This window comes from Wolffia australiana, chromosome 15 (genome assembly GCF_029677425.1).
Source record: "Wolffia australiana isolate 7733 chromosome 15, ASM2967742v1".
NCBI classification, from domain to species: Eukaryota; Viridiplantae; Streptophyta; class Magnoliopsida; order Alismatales; family Araceae; genus Wolffia; species Wolffia australiana.
The window spans coordinates 13,417,152-13,440,626 of record NC_135849.1 but is presented as its reverse complement, the minus strand read 5'-3'; the positions used below and the strand labels follow the sequence as shown (position 1 = coordinate 13,440,626).

The following is a 23,475-nucleotide window of genomic DNA, read 5'->3' as shown; positions in this document are numbered from 1 at the left end:
TTTTCTGTAAAGAGCATTTCTGATGGGAAACCCATGAACGAAAACGATTACCTTCCTTCTCTTTCACAGGTGAAGGAAGGTACCGCCAATCAGAGGCCAGGATGAACATCGTCTGTTTTCTTCAATCAAATTGGTAAATATACGTCCCACTTTCTCTCTCCCCTTCTCCCTCTCTCTCTCTCTCCCTCTCCTTCTCCCTCTATCCTTTCCCTCTCTCTCTCGCTCACTCTCTCCCTCTGTCAATCTCGCTTTCTCACTATCGCTCTCTCCCTCTCTCCCTCTCCCTCTCCCTCCCTCTCTCTCCCTCTCTCCCTCTCTCACTATCCCTCTCTCCGTCTCCCTCTCCCTCTCTCTCTCCCTCTCGCTTTCTCTTTATCGCTCTCTTCCTCTCCCTCTCCTTCTCCCTCTCCCTCTCCTTCTCCCTCTCTCCCTCTCTCTCTCGCTACGAAGGGAGAGGGAGAGGGAGAGTGCGAGAGGGAGAGAGAGAGAGCAAGATTGGCGGAGAGAGAGAGCAAGAGGAGAAAGATAAAGAGGGAGAGAGGGGGAGAGAAAGAGAAAGAGCCAGAGAGGGAGAGAGAAAGCGAGAGAGAGAGAGGGAGAGAGAGAGCGATAGCGTAAGAGAGAGAGTGAGACAGAAAGAGGGAGAGGGGGAGAGAGAGCGATCGCGCAAGACAGAGAGTGAGAAAGAAAGAAGGAGAGGCGGACAGAGAGCGGGAGAAAGAGAAGGAGACAAAAAGAGGGAGAGGCGAAGGGAGAGAGAGATAGAAAGAGGAAGAGACGAAGAGAGAGAGCGCGCGAGAGGGACAGAGAGAAACAGAGAGCATAAGCGACAGAAAGAGAGACAGATAGAGACAGCGAGAGAGAGAGTGAGAGAGAAAGAGAGAGAAGAGAGAGAGAGCGAGAGAAAGAGAAGGAGAAAAAAAGAGGGAGAGACGAAGGGAGAGAGAGAGATAGAAAGGGGGAGCGACGAAGGAAGAGAAAGAGCGCGAGAGGGAGAGAGAGAGCGCGAGAGGGACAGAGAGAGAGAGAGGAAGAGCAAGAGAAAGAAAGAGACAGATAGAGACAGAGCGAGAAAGAGAGAGTGACGGAGAAAGAGACGGAGAGGGAGAGAGAGCGAGAGGAAGAGGAGAGAAGAAGAGGGAGGGACGAAAGGAGAGAGACAGATAGAAAGAGGGAGCGACGAAGGGAGAGAGAGAGAGCGAGAGGGAGAGAGAGAGAGCAAGAGGGACAGAGAGAGAGAGAAAGAGCAAGAGAGAGAGAGACACAGATAAAGACAGGGCGCGAGAGAGAGAGTCCGAGAAAAAGAGAGAGGGGGAGAGAGAGCGAGAGAAAGAGAAGGAGAGAAAAAGAGGGAGAGACGAAGGGAGAGAGAGAGATAAAAAGAGGGAGCGACGAAGGGACGGATAATCTTTTTCCGCTGCTGTAACTGTTTTTTTTATTGGAATAAGTATTGGAATGTCTGTATTGGAATCAGCGGCCAACAATTTATATTGGGTTTTACCAATAACAAAATCATGTGGGTAAAAATTTACTTCTATTCAACGAGACGATCAGTATTGATTATCATGAATTCCAAGGAATTAAAATTCTGTCATGGAATCGATGGCCAACAATTAATATTTGTATTTTACGAATAATAAAATTATGTGGCTAGAAACTTACTTTTATTCAAAGGGATATGTTCGGTACTCTTTACTGTGGAATCAAAACTGTCTTGGAATCACCGGCCAACGAAAAAAGGGTAAAATTATTTTATTCCTACAGACGCATGCATGAGAACTCTCAATGAATCAAAATCAAATAGCAATAACTAAAAAAAAAAGCTGAAGTTATCGGTTACAACCTGAATTATTGCTCTCCAAGGATCACCCTATTAATTATACCAGATAGAAACGATGTTGACTTGTACAATAAACATCAAATCAATCCTTTTCCTCGCTTAGGACAGCGAACCGGACATCCACGCGGACCAATTACCGGACGGCTCGTTACGCCTCTAAAGCCCGGTTTAAGTTGCATTTCTTTTCTTGCTCAAGAGAGGGCAGGCTGAACAAAGCGTAAACGCGGTAAGTCTGACAGATATGTTCCAGACGGGTTGCCACGGTAGTGAAAGCTCCGCCCGCGTAGTTTATCGGCGAATAAATACATCTCTCATCATGGATTTCGTAGGCTTCCACAGCACCATTCGAACTTATATTTCTTCTTCTTCTTCCTTTGCCTGCGGTCGCCATGGATTTCATAGTGGGAAGCGACTTTCAAGACTGCTGGGATGCGACCATCTTCTTCGACCCAGACGAGTTTAACAGGTATATCTCTCTCTTCATCCCTATCTCTATCTCTACTGCCCAATTTCCATCGATATGAGAGTCTCTCTCTCTTCTTGGATAACCCTCTATCCGTTGTCTCTCATACGCTGTCTCTAAATATTTCTCTTCCTCTTTCTCCATTTCATCTCGATCTCTACGTTTGTCTTTCCCTTTTCCTCCCTATCTCTACCTCCATCTCATTGGTTCTCCCCTTGTCTGTGTAATTCTAACTCTATCTTTACCTCTCTATGCCATCTTCTCTCTCATTCGATACTCATTTTTTTCCTGTCTATTTCAATCAAATACTTTCTCTCTCCAAATCAAAATAAATCTCTGTCCCTCTCTATCTTTCATAAGCTGCCATCTCAGTCTCCACATTAAACTCTTCTCCATTAGTCTCCACCTTAATTTACTCTCTCTCTCTCTATCTCCAAATTTTCTACTTTGTATCTCTAATTTTTTTCTCTCCATCCATATCTCCAATTATATCTCTCTTTCTCTCTCTTCATATATCCTTCTTCAACTCCATCGCAATGTACACGCCATTTCCCTAATCTCTTCTCTACTCCAACTGCGTACCCTTTATCTGTATCTATACCTTGGTCTCTCTTTTCAGTCTCAATTTCCATTCCTATCTTAATCTCTAACATCACTCTCTATCGCAATCGATAAGCTTATAAGTCATCTCTCTATCCCTCTCTCTCCCCAGAGAAATCTATCTCCGTATAACTGTCGCCATCTCAATCTCCATCGCTTCTCAATGTCTATGTCTCTCTCTTCTCAATATCTAGTAAATGTCTATGTGCATTTCTATTTCTATGTCTATCTCTCGGTAATCTGGAGCGAGCTACGATGCACAGCTGGGGACTGGACGACGCCTTCTCCGGCGACTACGATTCAACGGACGGGCCGGCGAGCGCCGCCGCGGTGAAGAAGAGCATCTCGCTGGAGAAAGAGCGAAGGAAGAAGTTTAACGAGAAGCTCTATACTTTGCGCAGCCTCGTCCCAAGCATCACCAAGGTAAGAGAGAGAAACTAGAGAGAGACATCACATGAACGTATGGAAGAAACCCATCTGCTCAGACTGCACTTCGAGGCGTTCCTGCAGATGGACAAGATCTCTATTGTCAAGGACGCCATCGACTACATAGTGGACCTTCAAGAGCAGGAGAGAAAGCTCATCGCAGAGATTTCAGACTTGGAGAAGGAGAGCGGGAAGAAGAGAGTAGACGTTGACGGATGTGCGGTGTGGAAGCGGCGGCGAGTGGAGCTGATCGACGTGACGGAGGTGAGAGATTGAATCTTACCCGTCCTTTTGGGAAGGTGGGGGGGGACTGATGATGGTGAATTGCTGGTTTCAGCTTCAGGTTAGCGACGCGGGCGACTCTACTTGTGTGGTGAGTATCTCTTGCAGCAGGAAGAGAGATACGATGACCCGTCTGTGCCAGGCCCTTGAGTTCCTACCTCTCCGCATCTTATCTGCCAACATTACCTCCTTCTCCGGCAGCGTCCTCCACACTCTTCTTCTCGAGGTTTTTTCCCTAGCCTCTCTCTCGCTCTCTAGAGCTCTCTATCTCTCTCTTTCCCTTTCTGCCGGTCTCTCTCTCTCTCTCTCTCTCTCTCTCTCTCTCTCTCTCTCTCTCTCTCTCTCTCTCTCTCTCTCTCTTTATGTCCCTCTGTCTCTCTCTTTCTCTTTCTCTTTCTGTCTGGCTCTCTCTCTCTTTATGACTCTCGATCTCTCTCTTTCTCTTTCTGTCTGGCTCTCTCTCTCTCTTTATGTCTCTCCATCTCTCTCTTTCTGTCTGCTCTCTCTCTCTCTTTATGTCTTTCTATATCTCTTTCTCTTTCTGTCTGCTCTCTCTCCCTTTATGTCTTTCTATATCTCTTTCTCTTTCTGTCTGCTCTCTCTCTCTTTATGTCTTTCTATCTCTCTCTCTTTCTGTCTGGCTCTCTCTCTCTCTCTTATGTCTTTCTATCTCTCTCTCTCTCTCTTTTATGTCTTTCTATCTCTCTCTCTCTCTCTTTATGACTCAATATCTCTCTCTTTATGACTTTCTATCTCTCTCTTTCTCTTTCTGTCTGCTCTCTCTCTCTTTATGTCTTTCTATCTCTCTCTCTTTCTGTCTGGCTCTCTCTCTCTCTCTCTTATGTCTTTCTATCTCTCTCTCTCTCTCTCTTTTATGTCTTTCTATCTCTCTCTCTCTCTCTTTATGACTCAATATCTCTCTCTTTATGACTTTCTATCTCTCTCTTTCTCTTTCTGTCTGGCTCTCTCTCTCTCTTTATGACTCTCTATCTCTCTCTGTCACTCTTTATGACTCTCTATCTCTCTCTTTCTCTTTCTGTCTGGCTCTCTCTCTCTCTTTATGACACTCTATCTCTCTCTTTCTCTCTGTCTGGCTCTCTCTCTCTCTCTTTATGACTCTCTATCTCTCTCTTTCTCTTTCTGTCTCGCTCTCTCTCTCTCTCTCTCTCTCTCTCTTTATGACTCTCTATCTCTCTCTTTCTCTTTCTGTCGGGCTCTCTCTCTCTCTTTGTCCCTCTGTCTCTCTTTTTCTCTTTCTGTCTGGCTCTCACTCTCTTTATGACTCTCTATCTCTCTCTTTCTCTTTCTGTCTGGCTCTCTCTCTCTTTATGTCTCTCTATCTTTCTCTTTCTCTTTCTGTCTGGCTCTCTCTCTCTTTATGACCCTCTGTCTCTCTCTTTCTCTTTCTGCTGGCTCTCTCTCTCTCTTTATGTCCCTCTGTCTGTCTCTTTCTCTTTCTGTCGGCTCTCTCTCTCTTTATGTCTTTCTATCTCTCTTTCTCTTTCTGTCTAGCTCTCTCTCTCTCTTTATGTCCCTCTGTCTCTTTCTCTCTCCCTCTCTCTCCCTATCTCTCTCTCTCTTTATGTCTCTCTCTTTCTGTCTCTCTATGTGTCTCTCTATCTCTCTCTTTTTATGTCCCTCTCTCTCTCTCTCTCTCTCTCTCTCTCTTTCTCTCTCTTTCTGTCTCTACCTCTCTCTCTTTCTCTTTTTCACTCTCTCCCTCTTGCCATCAATCAATCCTTGTTATCTGTCATTACATTGAATATATATATACACACACACAAAAATCTAAAATGATCTGAGTAAATATATTTTTGTCAATCTATCTATCTATCTCTCACTCTAAGCATTGAAGACTTGAAGTGATTATCTGTTGCCCTATCCATATATACATCTATCTCCGTGTATCTATAAATATATCTCTCTCTCGTTAAATAATCTTTATACTGTCTACCTATCTACCTATCCATTTATCTATCTATTGAGACGGATAAGTAAATGAAGTGTCCCTGTTCTTTGGGTCGTTGACTTTAATTTCCTGCGGTTGGGCAGACCGAGGGGACCGACGGGACACACATCAAGGACGCCATCCACGCGGCGCTTACTGGGTTTTGACTTTCCTCGTACATTTCCCATGTACAGTCACTCGTTTCAACGGCTCCCCTCGTCTTTAAGTCAGGGGCCTCCAGCGCGAGGTTGGAGAAACTTCGTTGTAGGCTTGTCCACCGTTCCCTTCTACTGTCGCGTTCCATCATTCCCCGCTGAAGGGATGACCGAAGAGGGATATTGGAACGGACTAAATAGACAGAGAGAGACAGAGGAGCGAGCGAGAGTGGAGAGAGAAAGAGAGAGAGAGAGAGAGAAGGAGCGAGCGAGAGTGGAGAGAGAAAGAGAGAGAGAGAGAAGGAGCGAGAGAGACAGCGAGAGAGAGAGAAAGAAGAGCGAGCGAGAGTGGAGAGAGAGAGAGAGAGAGAGAGAGAGAAGGAGCGAGCGAGCGAGAGAGAGAGTGAAGGAGCGAGCAAGAGAGACAGCGAAAGAAAGAGAGAAAGAGAGAGAAAGGGAAGGAGCAATCGAGAGACAGCGAAAGAGAGAGAGAGAGAGGAGCGAACGGGAGAGACAGCGAAAGAGAGAGAGAAAGAGAGACAGAGAGAGAAGGAGCGACCGAGACAGCGAGAGAGGGAGAGAGACAGAGAGAGATGGAGCGAGCGAGACAGCGAGAGAGGGAGAGAGACAGAGAGAGATGGAGCGAGCGAGACAGCGAGAGAGGGAGAGAGACAGAGAGAGAAGACAGCGAGAGAGAGAGACAGAGAGAGAAGACAGCGAGAGAGAGAGACAGAGAGAGAAGGAGCGAGCGAGAGACACAGAGAAAGAGAGAGAGAGAGAGCGAGGGAGACAGAGAGCGAGAGAGACATAGAGAGAAAGAGAGAGCGCGAGAGAGAAAGAGAGGGAGAGACTAAAAGAGCGAGACAGAGAGAGAACAAGCGACAGAGATAGAGATTGAGAATGCGAGAGAGAGAGAGAGTGAGTGAGAGGGAGAGCGAACTATTAAGGAGACAAAGGTAAATCTTGTTCAAGAGACGACATGAAGGTCCGGCAACGGTTGCCGTGAAACGTCCAGGTTTCTCTGGAAGATCTGAAGGAACAGAATCCTTCCACGGCGGGAACCAAATCGTCAAGACGGAGAAACAGGCACCAAAAGCATCTGGTGAGGCAACCGAGTGGCGTCTCGACGAACTGGAGAAGAAGCTCCAGGAGATTATGTCTAACTCAGAGGAATTGCGCGATCTGCTGGGCAGACAGATTTGCGACAGTCACGTTCCCGAGTTTAGCGGGGAAAACTTGGCGGAGGTCCACCACAGGATGACTCTTTCACGGCGAACGTGAGTTTGATCAAGCTCTCAATAGTCCGGAGGCTCCAAGATGACGGGGACAGGAGGTGCCTGAAAAGCTCTCTCACAAGAAGTGTAAGTAGAAGAAGAAAAATGGAGGTAGAGGAGAATGAGAGAGATGATGGAAACCAGACAAGGAAGAAGAAAGTTGTTTTAATCCTTCAAAAGTTAAATCTTTGTTAAACAAATGGGTTGATATTTATAGAATAATGCTAACGGCTAGTAATAGGTAGTCATAGATCGAGATCTATAACTACCTCTTTAAAAAGTAAACTTTTAGCCGCTAGTTTATCTAACGGTGATATAAGCCATGGTCTTTGTTCCTCTTTAGCCCCCCCGCAAGCGCATCGGCGACGGAGATGAAGTTGAGCTTGGATCGAAGCTTCCAAAAGTGTTGTTTGGAGATAGGCTTGGTCAAAACATCAGTAATTTGGTCATCACTTGTGATAAACTTGGTATCAAGTAATTAAGCAGCAACATGTTCTCGTACAAAATGAAAATAAATCTCAATATGTTTCATGCATGCGTAAAAAAGTGGATTTTTAGACAAGTGGCACCAATAGTGTCACACCAAAGTGTATGAGGTGATGATGGTACTATGTGAGTATCTGTCAAAAGAGAGTTAATCCAAATAATTTCAGATGCCACACTTGCCAAACCTTTATATTCTGCTTCAGTGCTAGATCTAGCCAAAGTTAGCTGTATTTTTGAACTCCATGAAATTAATTTTCTTCCAAGAAAAACTAAATAAGCACTAGTTGATCTTCTATCAGTATGATTCCCTGCCCAGTCTGCATCACTAAATGCATTTAGAAATAGATTGGAATCAGAATAAAAAAATAAGCCCATGAGTAATACTGCCTTTAAGATAACGAAGTGTTTTAAAGCACGCCAGTCATCAGCTGAAGGATTATGCATTTTCTGACATGCCTTGTTAACAGCAAAAGAAATATCTGGGCATGTTAAAGTAAGATATTGTAATCCTCCAACTAAACTTCTATAAGCAGAATCATCGAGTAGATCAGGTGAAGGAGATGGCAATGAAGATTGACTTAAGGGACAAGGAATATGTAAGGTTTGCTATGTTCTGAATTAGCATGTTGTAAAAGTGAATCTGATGTAGGACAGCTAGGGGAAAGGGCGACTGAGGGGATGCAGGGGACAACGATGGAAGGGGGGGGGGATTGACGGGTTTTGAGGGATGGATAAAACAGACCACAAAAATCCACACGATCGATTTCGGAGTTTAAAACCGATGAAATGCTGGTGGTGCAGCCCCGTTCCTCGTCGAGGGCGGGAGTACTGTCTTCAACCACCGCGACGATGCCGAAGCACCCAAATCAATATCCGAATTCACGTCATGAGGGAAACTCATGAAAGAGAGAGAATTTGGGGAAATCAAAACCAAAGCAAATCTGATGGCGGTGGAGAATTCACGTGGAGTACTGAACGAGGAACACTTCGACACCAAAGAGTTCAAGGGTACCTTGGCACCGTAGTGCGTGAAGAGGCTGCGGGGAATTCTGATCGTGACAGGACTGAGCGAATCCGGGCGTTGAATGGCCCACTGGACGACAGAGTCTGGGTGTTCCATGCGTTGTATGGCCCTGGTAGAAAGCGTGACGGACGAGTGCAGACGCGGATCGGGCGGGTGAGTGCAGGCGCTGGGGTGGACAGCGTGCGTTTGGACGACCCTAGAGGGGCAACCTAGGCGCGGCCTGGGAGGGGCCATGGGCTGCCTTGGGCAGCAGCCTGGGGTGGCCTGTGAGGCAACCTAGGGCTGCCTTGGGCGGCAGCCTGGGGCGGCCTAGGGCTGCCTTGGGCAGCAGCATGGGGCGGCCTTGGGCGGCGGCCTAGGACTGCCTTGGGCGACAGCCTGGGGCGGCGACCTAGGGCTGCCTTGGGCGGCCTAGGGCGGGTGGCCCTGGGTGGCTTGGGGCAGCAGCCTCGGGCAGCCTGGGGTGACTGCCCTGGGCAGCCTAGGGTGGCTGCCCTGGGTGGCCTGGGACGGCGGCCTTGGGCGGCGTGGGGTGGTTGCCTTGGGCGGCCTGGGACGACGGCCTTGGGCGGCTTGGGATGGCTTCCCTTGGTGGCCAAGGGCGAGGGAAGAGAAGGGGGAAGGAGGATGGAGAGAAGACAAGAGAGAAAGAGAGAGGGAGAGAGATGGAGAAGAGGGCGGCCGGCGGCAGCGACATCGGAGGCGGCAGAGGTAGGGTTGGAGAGGGATAGGGAGGCTGGGCAGTCCTCCAAGAAGAGTTAACAATAAACTCAATTCTTGAATAATGACTGCCTAACTGTTTCTTGAGACAATGGCCTATACATATAGGCCTTGGAGGAAAGAGAAAATACAACTTGACGACGAAAAATTAAAGATGAGAAATTAAAGACGAAACACGTGCTTCGTGTCACGTCAGGGGGCAGTTGTTGATCTGTCGTTGGTGACGTGTCATGATGTGTGAAAGGGCATGCGTGCGTGGAGACGTGCATGATGCCGGAGTGTTGACTTCGTCTGATGAGAGTGGTGGCATGTCTGTAGCGGCGGCATTGACTTCGATTGACGGTGGCGGAGTTTCCATAGAGACGGCGTTGACTTCGGTTGACGGTGGAGACACGTCCAATGTCAATGCGTTGGCATCCTCACCGTCAGAATCTATGTTTTTTGATTGAGATAGAAGAAATCCATTTTTAGTTGGAATAAGTTCAATACCAAGAAACAAATGAGCTGGTCCAAGATCTTTGATTGCAAGATGTGTCTGAAGATTTAAAAGTATTTTATTAATCTGAGAGAGATAAGGACAAATAATAAGAATGTCATCAACATAAATAAGTATAAAAATTGGATGAATGGGATCAGATTTGTAAAATAGAGAAGTGTCAGTCTTAGATCCAAGAAAACCAATACTAAGAAGGAAAGAAGTTGTGAAACCATGCTCATGGTGCTTGTTTCAGACCATAAATAGATTTTTGAAGTTTACATATATGATTTGGATACACAGAATCTCGAAGTCCCGGAGGTTGTTCCATATAAACAATTTTGGAAAGATCTCCATGTAAGAATGCATTAGAAACATCCGACTAATGAATTTTCCTATTATTACTAATAGCAAGAGATAAAAGTAATAGGATTGTTGTATGTTTAACTACAGGACTGAATGTTTCAAAACAATCAAAGCCTTCTTGTTGACTATATCCTTTGGCAACAAGTCGGGTTTTATATCGATCAATATCTCCAGAAGATTTGTATTTTATTTTATAAACCCATTTACATCCTATTACATGTAGATTAGGATTTTGAGGAGCCAGAGACCAAGTATTATTTTCAATGAGAGCATTCAATTCAGCCTGCATTACAAGCATCCAGTTGTTGTCTTAAGATGCTACAGAGAAGTGGGTTTTAAAGATGTCGGGAGAGTGGTAAGGAGACAATGAGGTAGAGGATGGTTAATAAAGTAGAGGAATTTATTGATGAGGGTATATAAGGTGTAGATGAAGTAGAGCATTTCATTGGATGCTGAGAATCTTGGAGATAGATATCTGACAAAGATTTAACTTTAAAATGAGTCTCCGTTCTGGTGTGTGATCTAAGGTAGGAAGTAAATCTGCATCTAGATTGGTTCGACTGGATGAAGATGGAGATGGAGGAGTATGTAAGTTTGAGCTCATAGGAGTTGATAAATAAGGAATTGAGTTTAAGCAAGGTGAGTCCAAATAAGATGAATGATCTATGTAAGTATTCGATTGAGATGCAAATGAAAAATAAGAAGGAGAAGAATAGGATGTGTCATTTGGACGGGATCCAAGAAGACCAGGAAATAGAGTATTAGTTTGAGCATTTTAGAAAGGAAATATATTTTCATAAAAAATAACATGTCGAGAAATGAAAAACTTACCTGTACGAAGAGACAAACATCTATATCCAAGATGATAAGCGATGTAGCCAATTAAAACACACTTCTCAGATTTCTCATCTAACTTTTGTTTCACATATGGTCTTAAATATGGAAAACACAAACATCCAAAAGTTATTAGTCATGAAAAATTTGGAAAAACTTGAAAAGAGTAGCCAAAAGGAGATTTATTTTTGAGAAAACGAGTAGCCATTCTATTAATAATAAATGCTGGAGTAGAAATTGCTTCATCCCAAAATTTTCTGGGCGTATGAGATTGATGAAGTAAAGCTAACACTGTTTCAACCAAGTGTCTATGTTTTATTTCAGCAGTTCCATTCTGCTCAGGAGTATGTGAACAAGAAACTCTATGAATAATTCCATTTTAAAAAAAATAAGGAGTGTAAGGCTTCAAATTCTCCTCCCCAATCAGACTGAAAATATTTAATTTTAATAGAAAATTGATTCTCAACTCTTTTTTGAAATTCTGTAAATGTTGTTTAGACATCTCATTTCTTTTTAAGTGGATATAGCCAGGTAATTTAATAATATCATCAACAAAAATAACATAATAAGGAAAACCAGAATGAGACTGAGTCAGTGATGGTCCCCATAGATCTAAATGAATGACTTGTAGAGGTTTATGTTAAGTATGATTTGTAAGGTTAAAGGCAATTTATGTGATTTGCTAATAAATAAGATTCACACATAAAGTGTTTTCAAAATTGAGAAACAGTTAAACCAAATATGTGTATAACAAACTATAAAATGTGAAAATTAGGATTTCCTAGTTGTGAGTGCCAGGTAACTGATGAAGCTTTATCCCCAAGGTATGCTTTTGGCATAGTTGAGTTTGAAGAGGAATCAAGACAGTAAAGCCCATGTTTAATTGATCCTCGATGAAGGACCCGGTTTGTTCTCTTGTCCTTCACAAGACAATATGAAGAATAAAATTCAACAAAAACATCATTATCTAGAGTTAACTATCGAATTGATAATAAATTCTTAGTTATATCTGGAAGATGCAACACATATTTTAAATTAATATTTCTTTTATGGGTAACGATTTTAGAAGAACCAATGGAGAGAATATTAAAACCTGAGCCATTACCTAGTTAAAGTTGATCATTGAAAAAGTAGTTTGTAAATGAATATAAGAGATTTTTGTCTGATGTAACATGATGTGTAGCACCACTATTAGGGTACCATGCTTCATTTGAAGAAGTTCCACCTGCATTGGCAGTGTAAGCTCTAAGTTGACTAGGAGAGGATGTTGCCCTTTGAATTCTTTGCTGTTTTGTATTTCTCTAGGGAAAATCTGTTTTGCCGCAAAATTCACTACACTCATGTGCTTGATGTCCAAACTGGAAACAAATCTGGCATCTTGGTTGGAATCTATTATTTCTGCCACGACTTTTGCTACGACTTTGGTGATAATTCCTATTGTAATACCCATTTCTTTGTTGCTGATTTTAAGATTGAGTATTACAAATTTGAGTATTGTGTGCTGCTGGCCAAAAAAATTCTCCAATATTCTCTTATTGATAGGCCAGATATACATCATGAGCTTTTAAATTCATGACAATATCATCAAGTTTCATACTGTTGATATTTGCATCGATACTAACAACAAACTGTCAGTATTCAGTGCCTAATCCTCTCAAGAATGTGAAAATCATAGTTGGTTCACTAATCATTTGATTTGCAATTTCAAAAGATTCAACTATAGTTCGAAAGTATGCTATATACTCATTAGTTGTCATAATATTTTTCTTCATGGTATGGAATTGTCGATGAAGTTCCATAATTTTTTATTGACTTCGATTGGAGAATGTATGTTTCAGTTTCTCCCATGATTCTTTGGAAGAGTGTGCTTTGCTGAAGCAAGTTATAACTGATTCAGATAGAGTTGAATGCAGGAAGCCAAGCACTTGTGGGTCGGACTTCAACCATGTTTTAAAAGTTTGATTTTCAACACTATTTCCTTCAGAATCTGTAGCAGAGACAGATGGTGCTGAATCTTTAATATATTTAATTGATTCATACCCGTTGAGAATCAGTAAGATGGAACTCTTCATGCTTGATAGTTGTCATTTGTAAGTTTGATGGACACCGTCATTCCCGTTGGAACAAACGTTGGAACTTGTCCTACGGCGGTTGCTGCACCACTACTCAAGGTACCCATGATAGAACTACAGACTTTTTGATTTATTCAACACTTCAGATAGAACTCTTTTTGAAAGCTACAAAATTGAAAGTGAAAACTTGCAGTTGGTAAACCCTAATAATAGAGTCAATCTCTCGCTCTCAACGATGCTCGTGTCGATCTCTGCTCTCGGCGATAGCGATGGTGGAGATGCTGCTCTTGGACCAGGGAGTTTGTCAAGGCTTAATGATTTTGCAGCTCCGAAGCAGGAAATTTTTCACAAGCAGATGTCTCCAGAGAATCACTTTGAATCACTTCATCAGGTGGCCACTTCTCTAGTGTCGCCTCGCATGAAGGATGAACAAAGAAAGAGGAGTGCGGCAGGTTGGGACAGAAGTCATAGAGGATAGGGATGCATACGCTGATCTTTGAAGTGAAAGGGTCGAAGCCAGTCCATGCCAAAACAAACCCTGAGGGTGATGCTCTTTCATAGTGATGAATTTTGTCAAATAATTCTCTGTCGTGGCTCCGTATGTCGAGAATCCGGAGAGAATCACGTACTCTCCGATGAAGCGCTGATTTTTATATTAAAAGGGTCAAAGGCAGTCCCCACAAAAAAATATCGGTAAAGCCTCTCACTGATTTCTCTTCAAATATTGAGGGAAAAAATGTTTGCAGCAATGAAAAAAAATGGCAGCAAATGATTGCTCTTCAAAGCTCCTTCAGATCGCTGGCTGTGATACCATGAAAAGTTCTCTCACATGAAGTGTAAGTAGAAGAAGAAGAAGAAAAATGGAGGTAGAGGAGAAGGAGAGAGATGATGGAAACCAGACAAGGAAGAAGATTGTTATTTTTATCCTTGAAAAATTAAATCTTTGTTAAACAAATGGGTTGATATTTATAGAATAATACTAACGGCTAGTAATAGGTAGTTATAGCTCGAGATCTATAACTATCTCTTTAAAAATTAAACTTTTAGCCGCTAGTTTCTCTAACGGTTATATAAGCCATGGTCTTTGTTCCTCTTTAGTCCCCGGGTAACAGAACCTCGTCCCTTCAGAATTCAGACAAATAAAAAAATCCTGGAGAATTTTATATGGGATTTTCTTAGTACTTCGAGAGTCCCGAACTCCTATTCATGACCAAGTGAGGCTTGCACTGATGTTGTTGGAAGGCAATGCAGAGCTGTGGTGGTGAGGGATGTTATCGGATTGCGGGATGAATTCCGGGTAGAATTGACATCGCAATTCCAACCGACAAAACAGTCATTATTCCGCCTAGGAGGACTTGTATGAACTACGGCAAACGGGTTCGACCAGAGGTTACATAAAGACATTCACTTCCATCCTCCTCAACATTGAGGACATGAGAGCCTCCAATCAGTTCTTCTCTTTCTTGAAGGGCATACAACCATGGGCAAAATTAGAGATCCAATGTTGAGGCGCAGACAATCTCTGAACAGTGATAGCTATTGTTGGGTCATTGGTTGACATCCAGCTAATACCAAATGACAAGGAGAACCCTATGGAAACTGTGGTCGGGGAACAAGAGGCCGAGGATGCGGAATGAAGTCAATTTTTTCTTCGACTGCCCGGACAGCATCTTCACCCCCTCCTGCTTCCAAGAGTCGCCCGAAGGGAGATTGTTTCAACTCTGGCAGTCCCATTGGAACTCAGACTGCTCGAAAGGAAATGATAATTTTTTTTCGTGCAAATGCCATCTAGGCTGAAGAGGAGTCAAGGAAAGAAGACACTGACATTTTGATGGCACTCAACCAACTACAACTCCTAAATGTATATCAGACAGCTCCAAGTATTCATCAACTACAGACACTATACCTGATATTTCTTCCGATCGAAGTCAACACAGAAACGCCATCGCGAAGCTCAATAGTGGCACCACCAGAAATTTTGTTTCCATCTATGAACCTAGACGATAGGGAATTTGGTGGGCTAAAGCACCCGATAGGTGATAAGTTCAAAAAATGTGCATTTGTTATATCCCTTAGTGATTAAGTAAGAGGTCGAACCCTAGGGACACGAAGGTGATATTCAATTTTGATCAAATTATGGTGGAGAAACCAAGATTTAGATGATTATTTATTTATCAATATTTTTTGATGTTTATGTAAGAATCAGAAACTGTTTTTTTTTAATTCCAAATTACTTACAAACTTGTTGTACAATACCTGAAATTTGCAAATCTTGGTTAAGATTTGCTTGTTTAGGTAATTATGGTCTTAATTTATATTAATGAGTGGTGTAGTGCATTAAAGGAGTTTATAACATCATCAATGAGTATTACACTATTGCTTAGTGCAAGAAAATTGAAGATGAAAAGGATTAAAATTGAAGTTGAACACACTCATGAATTCAATGGAATTTAAAATGAGATCAAGCGTAAATGTAATTCTAATAGGGCCTAGAAATGCCAGGATTCAATTTGGTCTTGACTTGGGAAGCTTTCGTGCGACGAACAACCTCTAAATCCAAGAATTCAGCTTCCAAATTTGGGGAACAGAGAGTGGACACATCTGCAAAAAATCAGGCCAAGATGTGCTCCAAATCGCTCCAAGTTGTTCCTAAGTCTGTAAGGGGGCTAGGCGACCTCTCCTTTTTCTTCGAAATCAAGAACGGCCTTCAAATTTGATCTCTCCGTCAAGATCAAATTCGAAATCAAGAAGGGCCTTTGAAATCAAGCAGTTCCATAGTTGTTATAAATTGCTCCTTTTTTGCTTTGTACGCAGGTGCAGCGGAGCGCTTTGATTGGTCCATGCAGCATGATGGAGCTTCGCAATTCGTCCGCATGGCACTATGTACGCAAGTAGCGTGTGTGTTGCGCTCTGGTTCGAACTCAGATCTGCGCTTTGATTGGTTCACGTGTGCCACACACTGACTTATCTTGCTACGTCGCACGCAGTGAGTTAAGTCGCCTGTGATTGGTCCTTAACTGCTACGTGTGGTGCCATCCAAGCTTCTGATTGGCCCGCGCGACCTGCATGAGTTTCCTGTGACACTTCACAACCCATTAGAGCTTGAATTGGCCCAATAAGTGACATCTTCATAAGAAAAATGATTTTATTTGAAAAAAAATAAATGGTAAAAAAAAATTATTTATGCATGCAAAAGGCTTACTAAATTCTCAAACATGTTTCTTCATCAATTCCTTTTATTATAGAGATCGGTCCAAAAAAACTTTAATTTTCTTATAAAATTCAATTTTAAAATGTTTAAGATTTTTTTAATTGGCCTAATTATTTATCAAAATTATTGTTTTACTTGTGAACTAACAAGATTCTTATTTTAACATGAAATCATGACAACATGCACTAAAAATGAATGATTTTAAACGTTAAAATCTCACAACTATGATGATATTAGTACTTTAATGGCTCATATTTGCATGTTATCAACAGGGTAAGAGCAATCGATGGTGAGATTAGGCGCGTTACAGAAATTACATGGTAAGTCCTTGCTCAGATTGGCAACTAGCATGAAGCACTCGACGTCTTGGTCCTTCTGCTGAAGGACTTCATCGTCATCTGGGGCATTGACTTAATGCAAGCAGCAAAAATAGCAGGATATAAACATGTTCCTAGAGCAATGATCCACGTCAGCAGCTTGCCATGTTTTGTTCCCAGTATTGACCAACCACCTCTTGAGGTAAATCTACTCTCTACTCTCCAAGTGAAAACATGCGTCCAGAAGGCAAAGAGACATACATGATCACATTACAAGAAGATACTATCCCTCCAACGGATGGCGACCGCCAAACACTACCACTGGTGGACGATTAATTATCCCGAGAGTTTTGGGTTTTGCTACCAAAGGAGCTTGAAGTGGACCAAACCACTGATCTTCTATCAGAACATGATCACCTGCTCGAACTCTGTATTGGATGCCCTCCACAATTCAAGGAGTTGAAGAAGCAACTATCGAAACTCCTTGATAGCAGTCTGATAAGGTGATCCAAGGCCCCATGCAGTGCACCTGTACTTTTTCAGGGAAAGAAGTATGCCTATGCATGGACTACCGTGACGTGAGCAAACTAACCATCTGCAATACAAGGCCCCTCCCACGATGGATGATCTCTTTGATCAGCTAGGCAAGGCGAAGATATTCTCCAAGTTGGATCTCCGTAGTGGATATTATCAAGTCCGGCTCCGGCAAGGTGACGAGGAGAAGACAACCTGTGTCACCCGCTACAATGCGTACGGGTTTACGATGCATGCCATTTGGCCTCACCAACACACTTGCCACCTTCACCAGCCTGTTGAACCTACTCATCTGGGATGTTATGGACAAGTATGTAGTTCTTAATATTGACGACATCCTGGTCTACAACACTAATATGCAGGAACATGAGGCTCACCTATCGATAGTGTTCAGCACTCGCTGCCAATTTCCTCTTCCTAAATCCTAATAAATGTTTCTCCGACCAGTCTCAGGTCAAATTTCTGGAACATATCCTTGGTAATGGACAGTTTTGCATGGACCCATCCAAAGTCAACACCATTTTCAATTGGCCTACGCCCCATTCAGTGGGTGATGTTCGCTCAATCCTCTGACTGGCAAGCTTCTACAAAATATTCATCAGCCACTTCTCGCAAATTGTAGTACCCTTAACAGAACACCCCAAGAAAGATCAATGGTGATAGTGGACACCGATGTTAGTAAGCCTTTGACAACTTGAAGAGGACGATCGCTCAAGACCCTAAATTATGACTACCAAACTTCTATAAAGCATTTGAAGTCCACACGGATGTCTCAAATCTTGCTCTTGAGTGTGTTTTATCTCAAGGCAAACAATCAATCACCTTCGAGAGTCAGAAACTCAAAGACGATAAAGAGAATTATGCGGTCCACAAAAAGGAAACCATGGCTAGTCGTTGTCTGGTCTGGTCTACGAAGACTAGGTGTCCAGCCATTGAGTGCAACACTATTGATTATGTTGAGCGACTAGATTTGGCACGTGACAATTTGGAGAAGGCACGTCTATGCAAGAAATAGGTGGAAGATGTCCATTGATGAGATGCCACCTTTCAGGTAGGCGACAAAGTGCTTTTGCAGATTTTCCCAGCACATCATTAGTCCATGAGAAAAGGGCTTTGACACTAGGGCCTCATTCCCCATTGCGATGGACCTTTTCCCATCCTGGAGAATATTGGATGCATCATCTGCCAGTTATAGCTCCAACCCCGACTGGCCATACATCTGGTGTTTCATGTTTCACTACTGAAATGATATCACCATGACCGCGTGGACCCAAGCAAAATGAGGTGATTCGCACTCCGCCAACTATCTTCACCACGGTACCCTACACAATGGTACAAATTCTCGATCGGCCCAAAATCAAGGGAGGCGGCCGCTTCCACAGCCACAACAGGATGGAGTATTTAGTTTAGTGGGGTGGCCAGCCCAAAGAAGAAGCACCGTGGGAGGACGTAAAGAATCTATGGTGATTTGACCACCAACTTCAAGAGTTTGAGTTATGTTGAGTGTCGATGAGATCGTCGATGTCAGCTGGTGGGTTAAAATGTCAACCCTTCACATAGGAAGACCTTGTTACTGCCAACATCAGACGTGGGTTATCAGTAATGCAAACTTTGTCTGTGGATCCAGCGGAAAACTCAGACAACCCATGACTCATCGTGGGTTAAGAAGAGGTTATTCCCTGGGAGTTCGAGCCAGGAAAATCCCAAAGACGGTTATCATGTCTGCCCACATCTGATCCTATAGTATAAAAAGGGAAATTGGGTCGAGGGGGGATGAGATCTATCTTACTTCTGTTCGTTGTTTGTTCTGTTAACCTTTGATTATCAACATCATTTCCTTCCATTCTCTTTTCTTCTTTTTGTTTCTTAGTCACGACACTCTCAAGGTATGACACAAAGTTTTGGGTCCTTGTCTTACACCCTTCCTTGACCCAATTGATGGCCCAACTTCCTTGTCTTACACCCTTCCTTGACCCAATTGATGGCCCGAGTCAAGCAAGGGCAGGTTTGTGGGCCCATGTCTTGGGCCTTTTATGGCTGAATAAGGAGTAAAACTCCTTAATATTTAATAAGGAAGAGAAACACAGAGAGAGAGAGTGTGTGTGTGTGTGTGTATGAACACGAGGGTGTGATATCCGTAGTAAAAGAGAGCAACAGGGAGCGAGGAGAGAGCAACAGGGAGAGAGGGTGCTATATTATCCCCAATGACAACAATAAATGTGTTTGCTTGGTTCTAGGGCCTCAATGTGGACGATTCATAGTAGAAGACTTTAACAAAATTGTAACAACATCAATAAAACATGAAATGAATCACCTTGGAATGGATCACATTCAGGATTCCTTTGATCCTCGAACAAGTCATCTGGCACGCTGAATCTCCTCCTTCACCTTGATGAGCTCCGTTCAACTTCTACCGTCATCGTTATACCATCCTGATAACATAGGGAATGAAGTGGAGCAATGGGAAGAAGGGAGAAGAATGGGAAGTCTGCTGAACAATTTTGACCGAGGTGAATTTTGTTCATGGCCTTACAATATTTATACTAAGTGACTACATTTCACAAAACCCCAAAACTTAATTTTATCTTCCAATGTCCAAAATATCATTTGTGTATGAACCCCCAGGCTCGTGTATCAATCTAGTTAATGACTCCAGCAAAATAATAACCGTTATAAACTTTCCAAATTAATTAAATATATTATTAAAATAAATTTCCAATTGATTTATTACCCAATCGATAAGTTGAGTCTCCAACTTGTGGGGCGACAAGCTATACCTCGTCCTCTATTAGACAAAAAGGAGGGTGTATTAAATCCCTCATGGAACATGTTCGTCATTGTTTACCGTGTACACATAGTCCATCGTCCACTTGATGTTCCTAGGATGACTTAGGGTACTGTCAACTATCAAAGCCTAATCAGTCATTCAAGTTTGTATTGTTGCGTTCAGAAATCATTAAAGAATGCTTCTTCGATATTTCACTGCCTTGACCAAAGACTTCAAGCTCTCACCTCTTATACCGAGGGTGGATGATCCCATCTTGAACACTCAACTATCCTTTGTAAACTTCTCGATACACTTGACCTAAGATTGTTTAGATTCTCATGAATAGAAACTCATAAGTCATAGTCAAAGTACAATTGTCTGTCTAAAAGACGTCTTTGGTGTCTCAAATCTAAGAACCACTTACATAACAATGATATGAATCAACTAGATTGAGAGTTTGGTATAATACCATTCAGGAATTCGTACCGATCAGTTCAGCAAACTCTTTCCACAAAAGAGCACCCACAATCTATCACTAGTGTCTCCACACTAATGGCTATGGGAACGGCCGTACTCATCATATTAGTGAGGTTAGATAGTTATTTTCTATACAAATACTTTGACGTCATTCTCGAGTATCCTGTGAATAGGAATATTTAGAACACATGCGTAAAAACTTGTGATCTCCATGTAATGATCTCATCATGATTCACTAAGACCGATCATGTATTCATGGACTTCACTATAAGCATTGCGCGTGCACTATAATGATTGTGTTGTATTAATGAACATGGAAAGAGATATTGAATGTTGGATTGGCTCGCTGACCACATAAATTTCCATCACTGTTCACGTCTAACATAGTTTCAATTAACACTGATGACAATACCCGACCCCATAGTCCACGTCAATGATAGTTTTCATGGTCATTGTCCGTGTGGACAATAATTATTATCCAAGTTGAGGAATATTTTTGTCCCCTTCATGATTGATGTTGGATCTTATATGTGTGCAAACACATGTATATTGGGCCCATCCATCATGGACTAATTTATTCTACCCAAATCCCTATTCTTTTATTGATTCTAGGGTTTCTTATCCCTTTGTTAATATGATAGTCTCAATGATCATAAATGCATGTTAGTATATCAATAATAATTTGTTAACATATTTTTGATGCAATAATTAGTTAGAAAAGTACATTTGAATCCATTTAAATATTTTAATGGGATATTTTAAAATGAATTTCTGATTTTTAAAGAATTTTGGTATTATTATGAAAATATTCTTCATAAACTTCATAAAGAAAACATTTTTATAGGTTACAAAATATAATTTTGAATTTATTTGAATATTTTTAGAGACTTTTTAGTTTCTCAATTATTTCTAGAATTTTATACCATGATGGCAATCTGCCAAAAGAATTGTAGGAGAGAGAAATCAAAGGAGAGATAAATTGGGATAACATAGATTGGTTCAACTTCAAACGATGGTATCTAACGATCCAAGAGTTTTGGGTTAAAATTTTGAGGGTAGTTCTACCTTTTTCTCCTCTACCAATTCACCATCTTAGAAATGCCTCCGTTCCCCCCCCCCTTCCTTGTAAAAAAAGAACACATGGATTTCATTCTGAGTTAGTAGAGTTATTTGCTCATTTAAAATGTCGCTTGGACCTGTTCAACTCAAGATTCATGAAGCAAAAACACCAATCAGCCCATCATGCACATGATGACAAGTAAGAGTGATATTCATCTATCTAACTTACGGCTTCATCTTTTTTTTCCTAGGCTATCATCACTAATTCCTAGGTTCTCACTATCATGCACACCCCCTCATATTGGGTTCTAGGACATTATGATGGATGTAAACTTGGACCAACTTGCAACGTAACATGAAACAACAGAATCAGAACTTCATTATAAGCATCAAACATGCAATATAATGAATATATTGTATTAATGAACACGAACAAGATATGGAATGTGTGATTGGCTTGCTTATCACATATCTCCAGTAAGATGACCATCCTTACAACTATACGCCACCACCTCATTATGAAAATGAGTTTAATCAATAATATGAATAAAAATTTACTAGCAAAATAATAAAAATAATAATTATTTCATGAGGGTCCTCTCCACAGGGAACATATATTAGGGAAGGCACTCTCTATCAGGTGAATTCGAGAAGGTGAGAAGGATAATGTGTAGCGTAAGAGGTAGTGAATGGGTTAAGATAATGGTCGCAATAGAGGTAGTAGTAATTTAAGAAGATGGACGAGTATCATGTTAGTGATTGTAATGGATCATTGAGTAGGACAAGAGGATAAAGATGGATGGGAATGGATGTGTGAGACGAGATTAGTGTTAGTGATAAGTAGTTGTTTATTGTTCAATGATTTAGGGTTTACTACTATATGGTTTAGTATACTATAAGACAGTGGGAAGACAAGAAGGGTTCATGACGGTGTAGGGAACACGTGAAATCAATGAAAATTGAGGATTGATAGGGATGATAATAGATGAGGATGGAGGAGGATGGATGATGATGATAGTTGAACTACCTAAGTGTGTTGAAGAAGAATCAATGTAAGCCAAGAGGTTAACCTTAGATCCCTATATTCTGCTGAGATCAAAGCATCTTACTAATTTAGATCAACATTTCCACTTCTTTGTTGACCCTCTCCAAACACTAGAGACACCAAAACACCCTTGATGGACCTTCAAAACTTGATTTTCTTTCAATCTACCTCTCTAAGAGGAAGTGCGCTTAAAAATAATCTGTAAAAATTTCAAGGCTCAATTTATATATCCAATCATAAAGATGGATAGCAGACATAGACACGAAGCTACCCTTCAAATTGTATCTTAATCGGAGTTCTTGATCATCAAATATCATGCTCAGAAGTTGGATGATCGTTAATCATCGATTTACTCTAAATATTTCTCTCTCCTCGTCCTTGTCGTCAGCAACACACCATATCTAGGGTTTTTGGCATTCAAGGCTGGCAGAGGAAGGTGATGCATGGCCCAAAATGTTCCACGTCATCTCTATCTATGGCCTTTCGCGTGCCATGTGGCCTTGAAAGGAAAAGACAAAAAAGACAAATGAAATAAAATAAATGATTTAAAGCGCATGTGACATGGCAAAGCATCGTTGTGCACCACTTTAGTGCATTCTCTTTAATAGCCAAACAAAAGATGACACATCTATGCCACATGTACATGTATGCACTGTGTGCACACGTGGCGCCATATGATGGTGAGATGCGGGGCCAACCGTCATTTTTTACAAGTAAAAAAAAGGTATTTATAAATCCCCACTCCTCAATCTCTATTTTATTGGTTTTATTTATATGTCGCATTTTTTCAAAAAAAGAGTTCTTTTTTATTGGTCATCATCACGTTGTATTAGAAAAAGTAGAAATAAAACCATTAGCTTTAAATGCCATTATGGCATCGCTAATCGCTATGCCACAACGGTTAAGGTAAATGACAGGCTGATGCCAATCATTAACCAGATTTAATGATTGGGATCACCAATAATTATCTCTGACCATGGTTGGTTGCCATATGCCAAATTGAATGGCAACATGTATGAGAAAACCTCAACGGTATGAGAAAAGTGATGAAGATGGTGTTATGCTCTAGAGGCCTAGATCTGGATGAAGAAATGTAAACG

General features: G+C 41.8%; 1 protein-coding gene and 1 pseudogene across 1 annotated transcript; both read left to right on the top strand.

The window, feature by feature from the left end:
* Positions 1 to 1,012: 1,012 nt before the first annotated feature.
* On the top strand, positions 1,013 to 7,364 carry LOC144712677 (uncharacterized; annotated as a pseudogene).
* On the top strand, positions 2,160 to 5,801 carry LOC144713221 (transcription factor bHLH35-like). Its single transcript, XM_078587743.1, has 5 exons — positions 2,160 to 2,306; positions 3,167 to 3,326; positions 3,414 to 3,593; positions 3,667 to 3,837; positions 5,664 to 5,801. The coding sequence occupies exons 1-5, from the start codon at positions 2,230 to 2,232 to the stop codon at positions 5,724 to 5,726; spliced, it is 651 nt and encodes a 216-aa protein (XP_078443869.1). The 5' UTR covers positions 2,160 to 2,229; the 3' UTR covers positions 5,727 to 5,801.
* Positions 7,365 to 23,475: the final 16,111 nt, after the last annotated feature.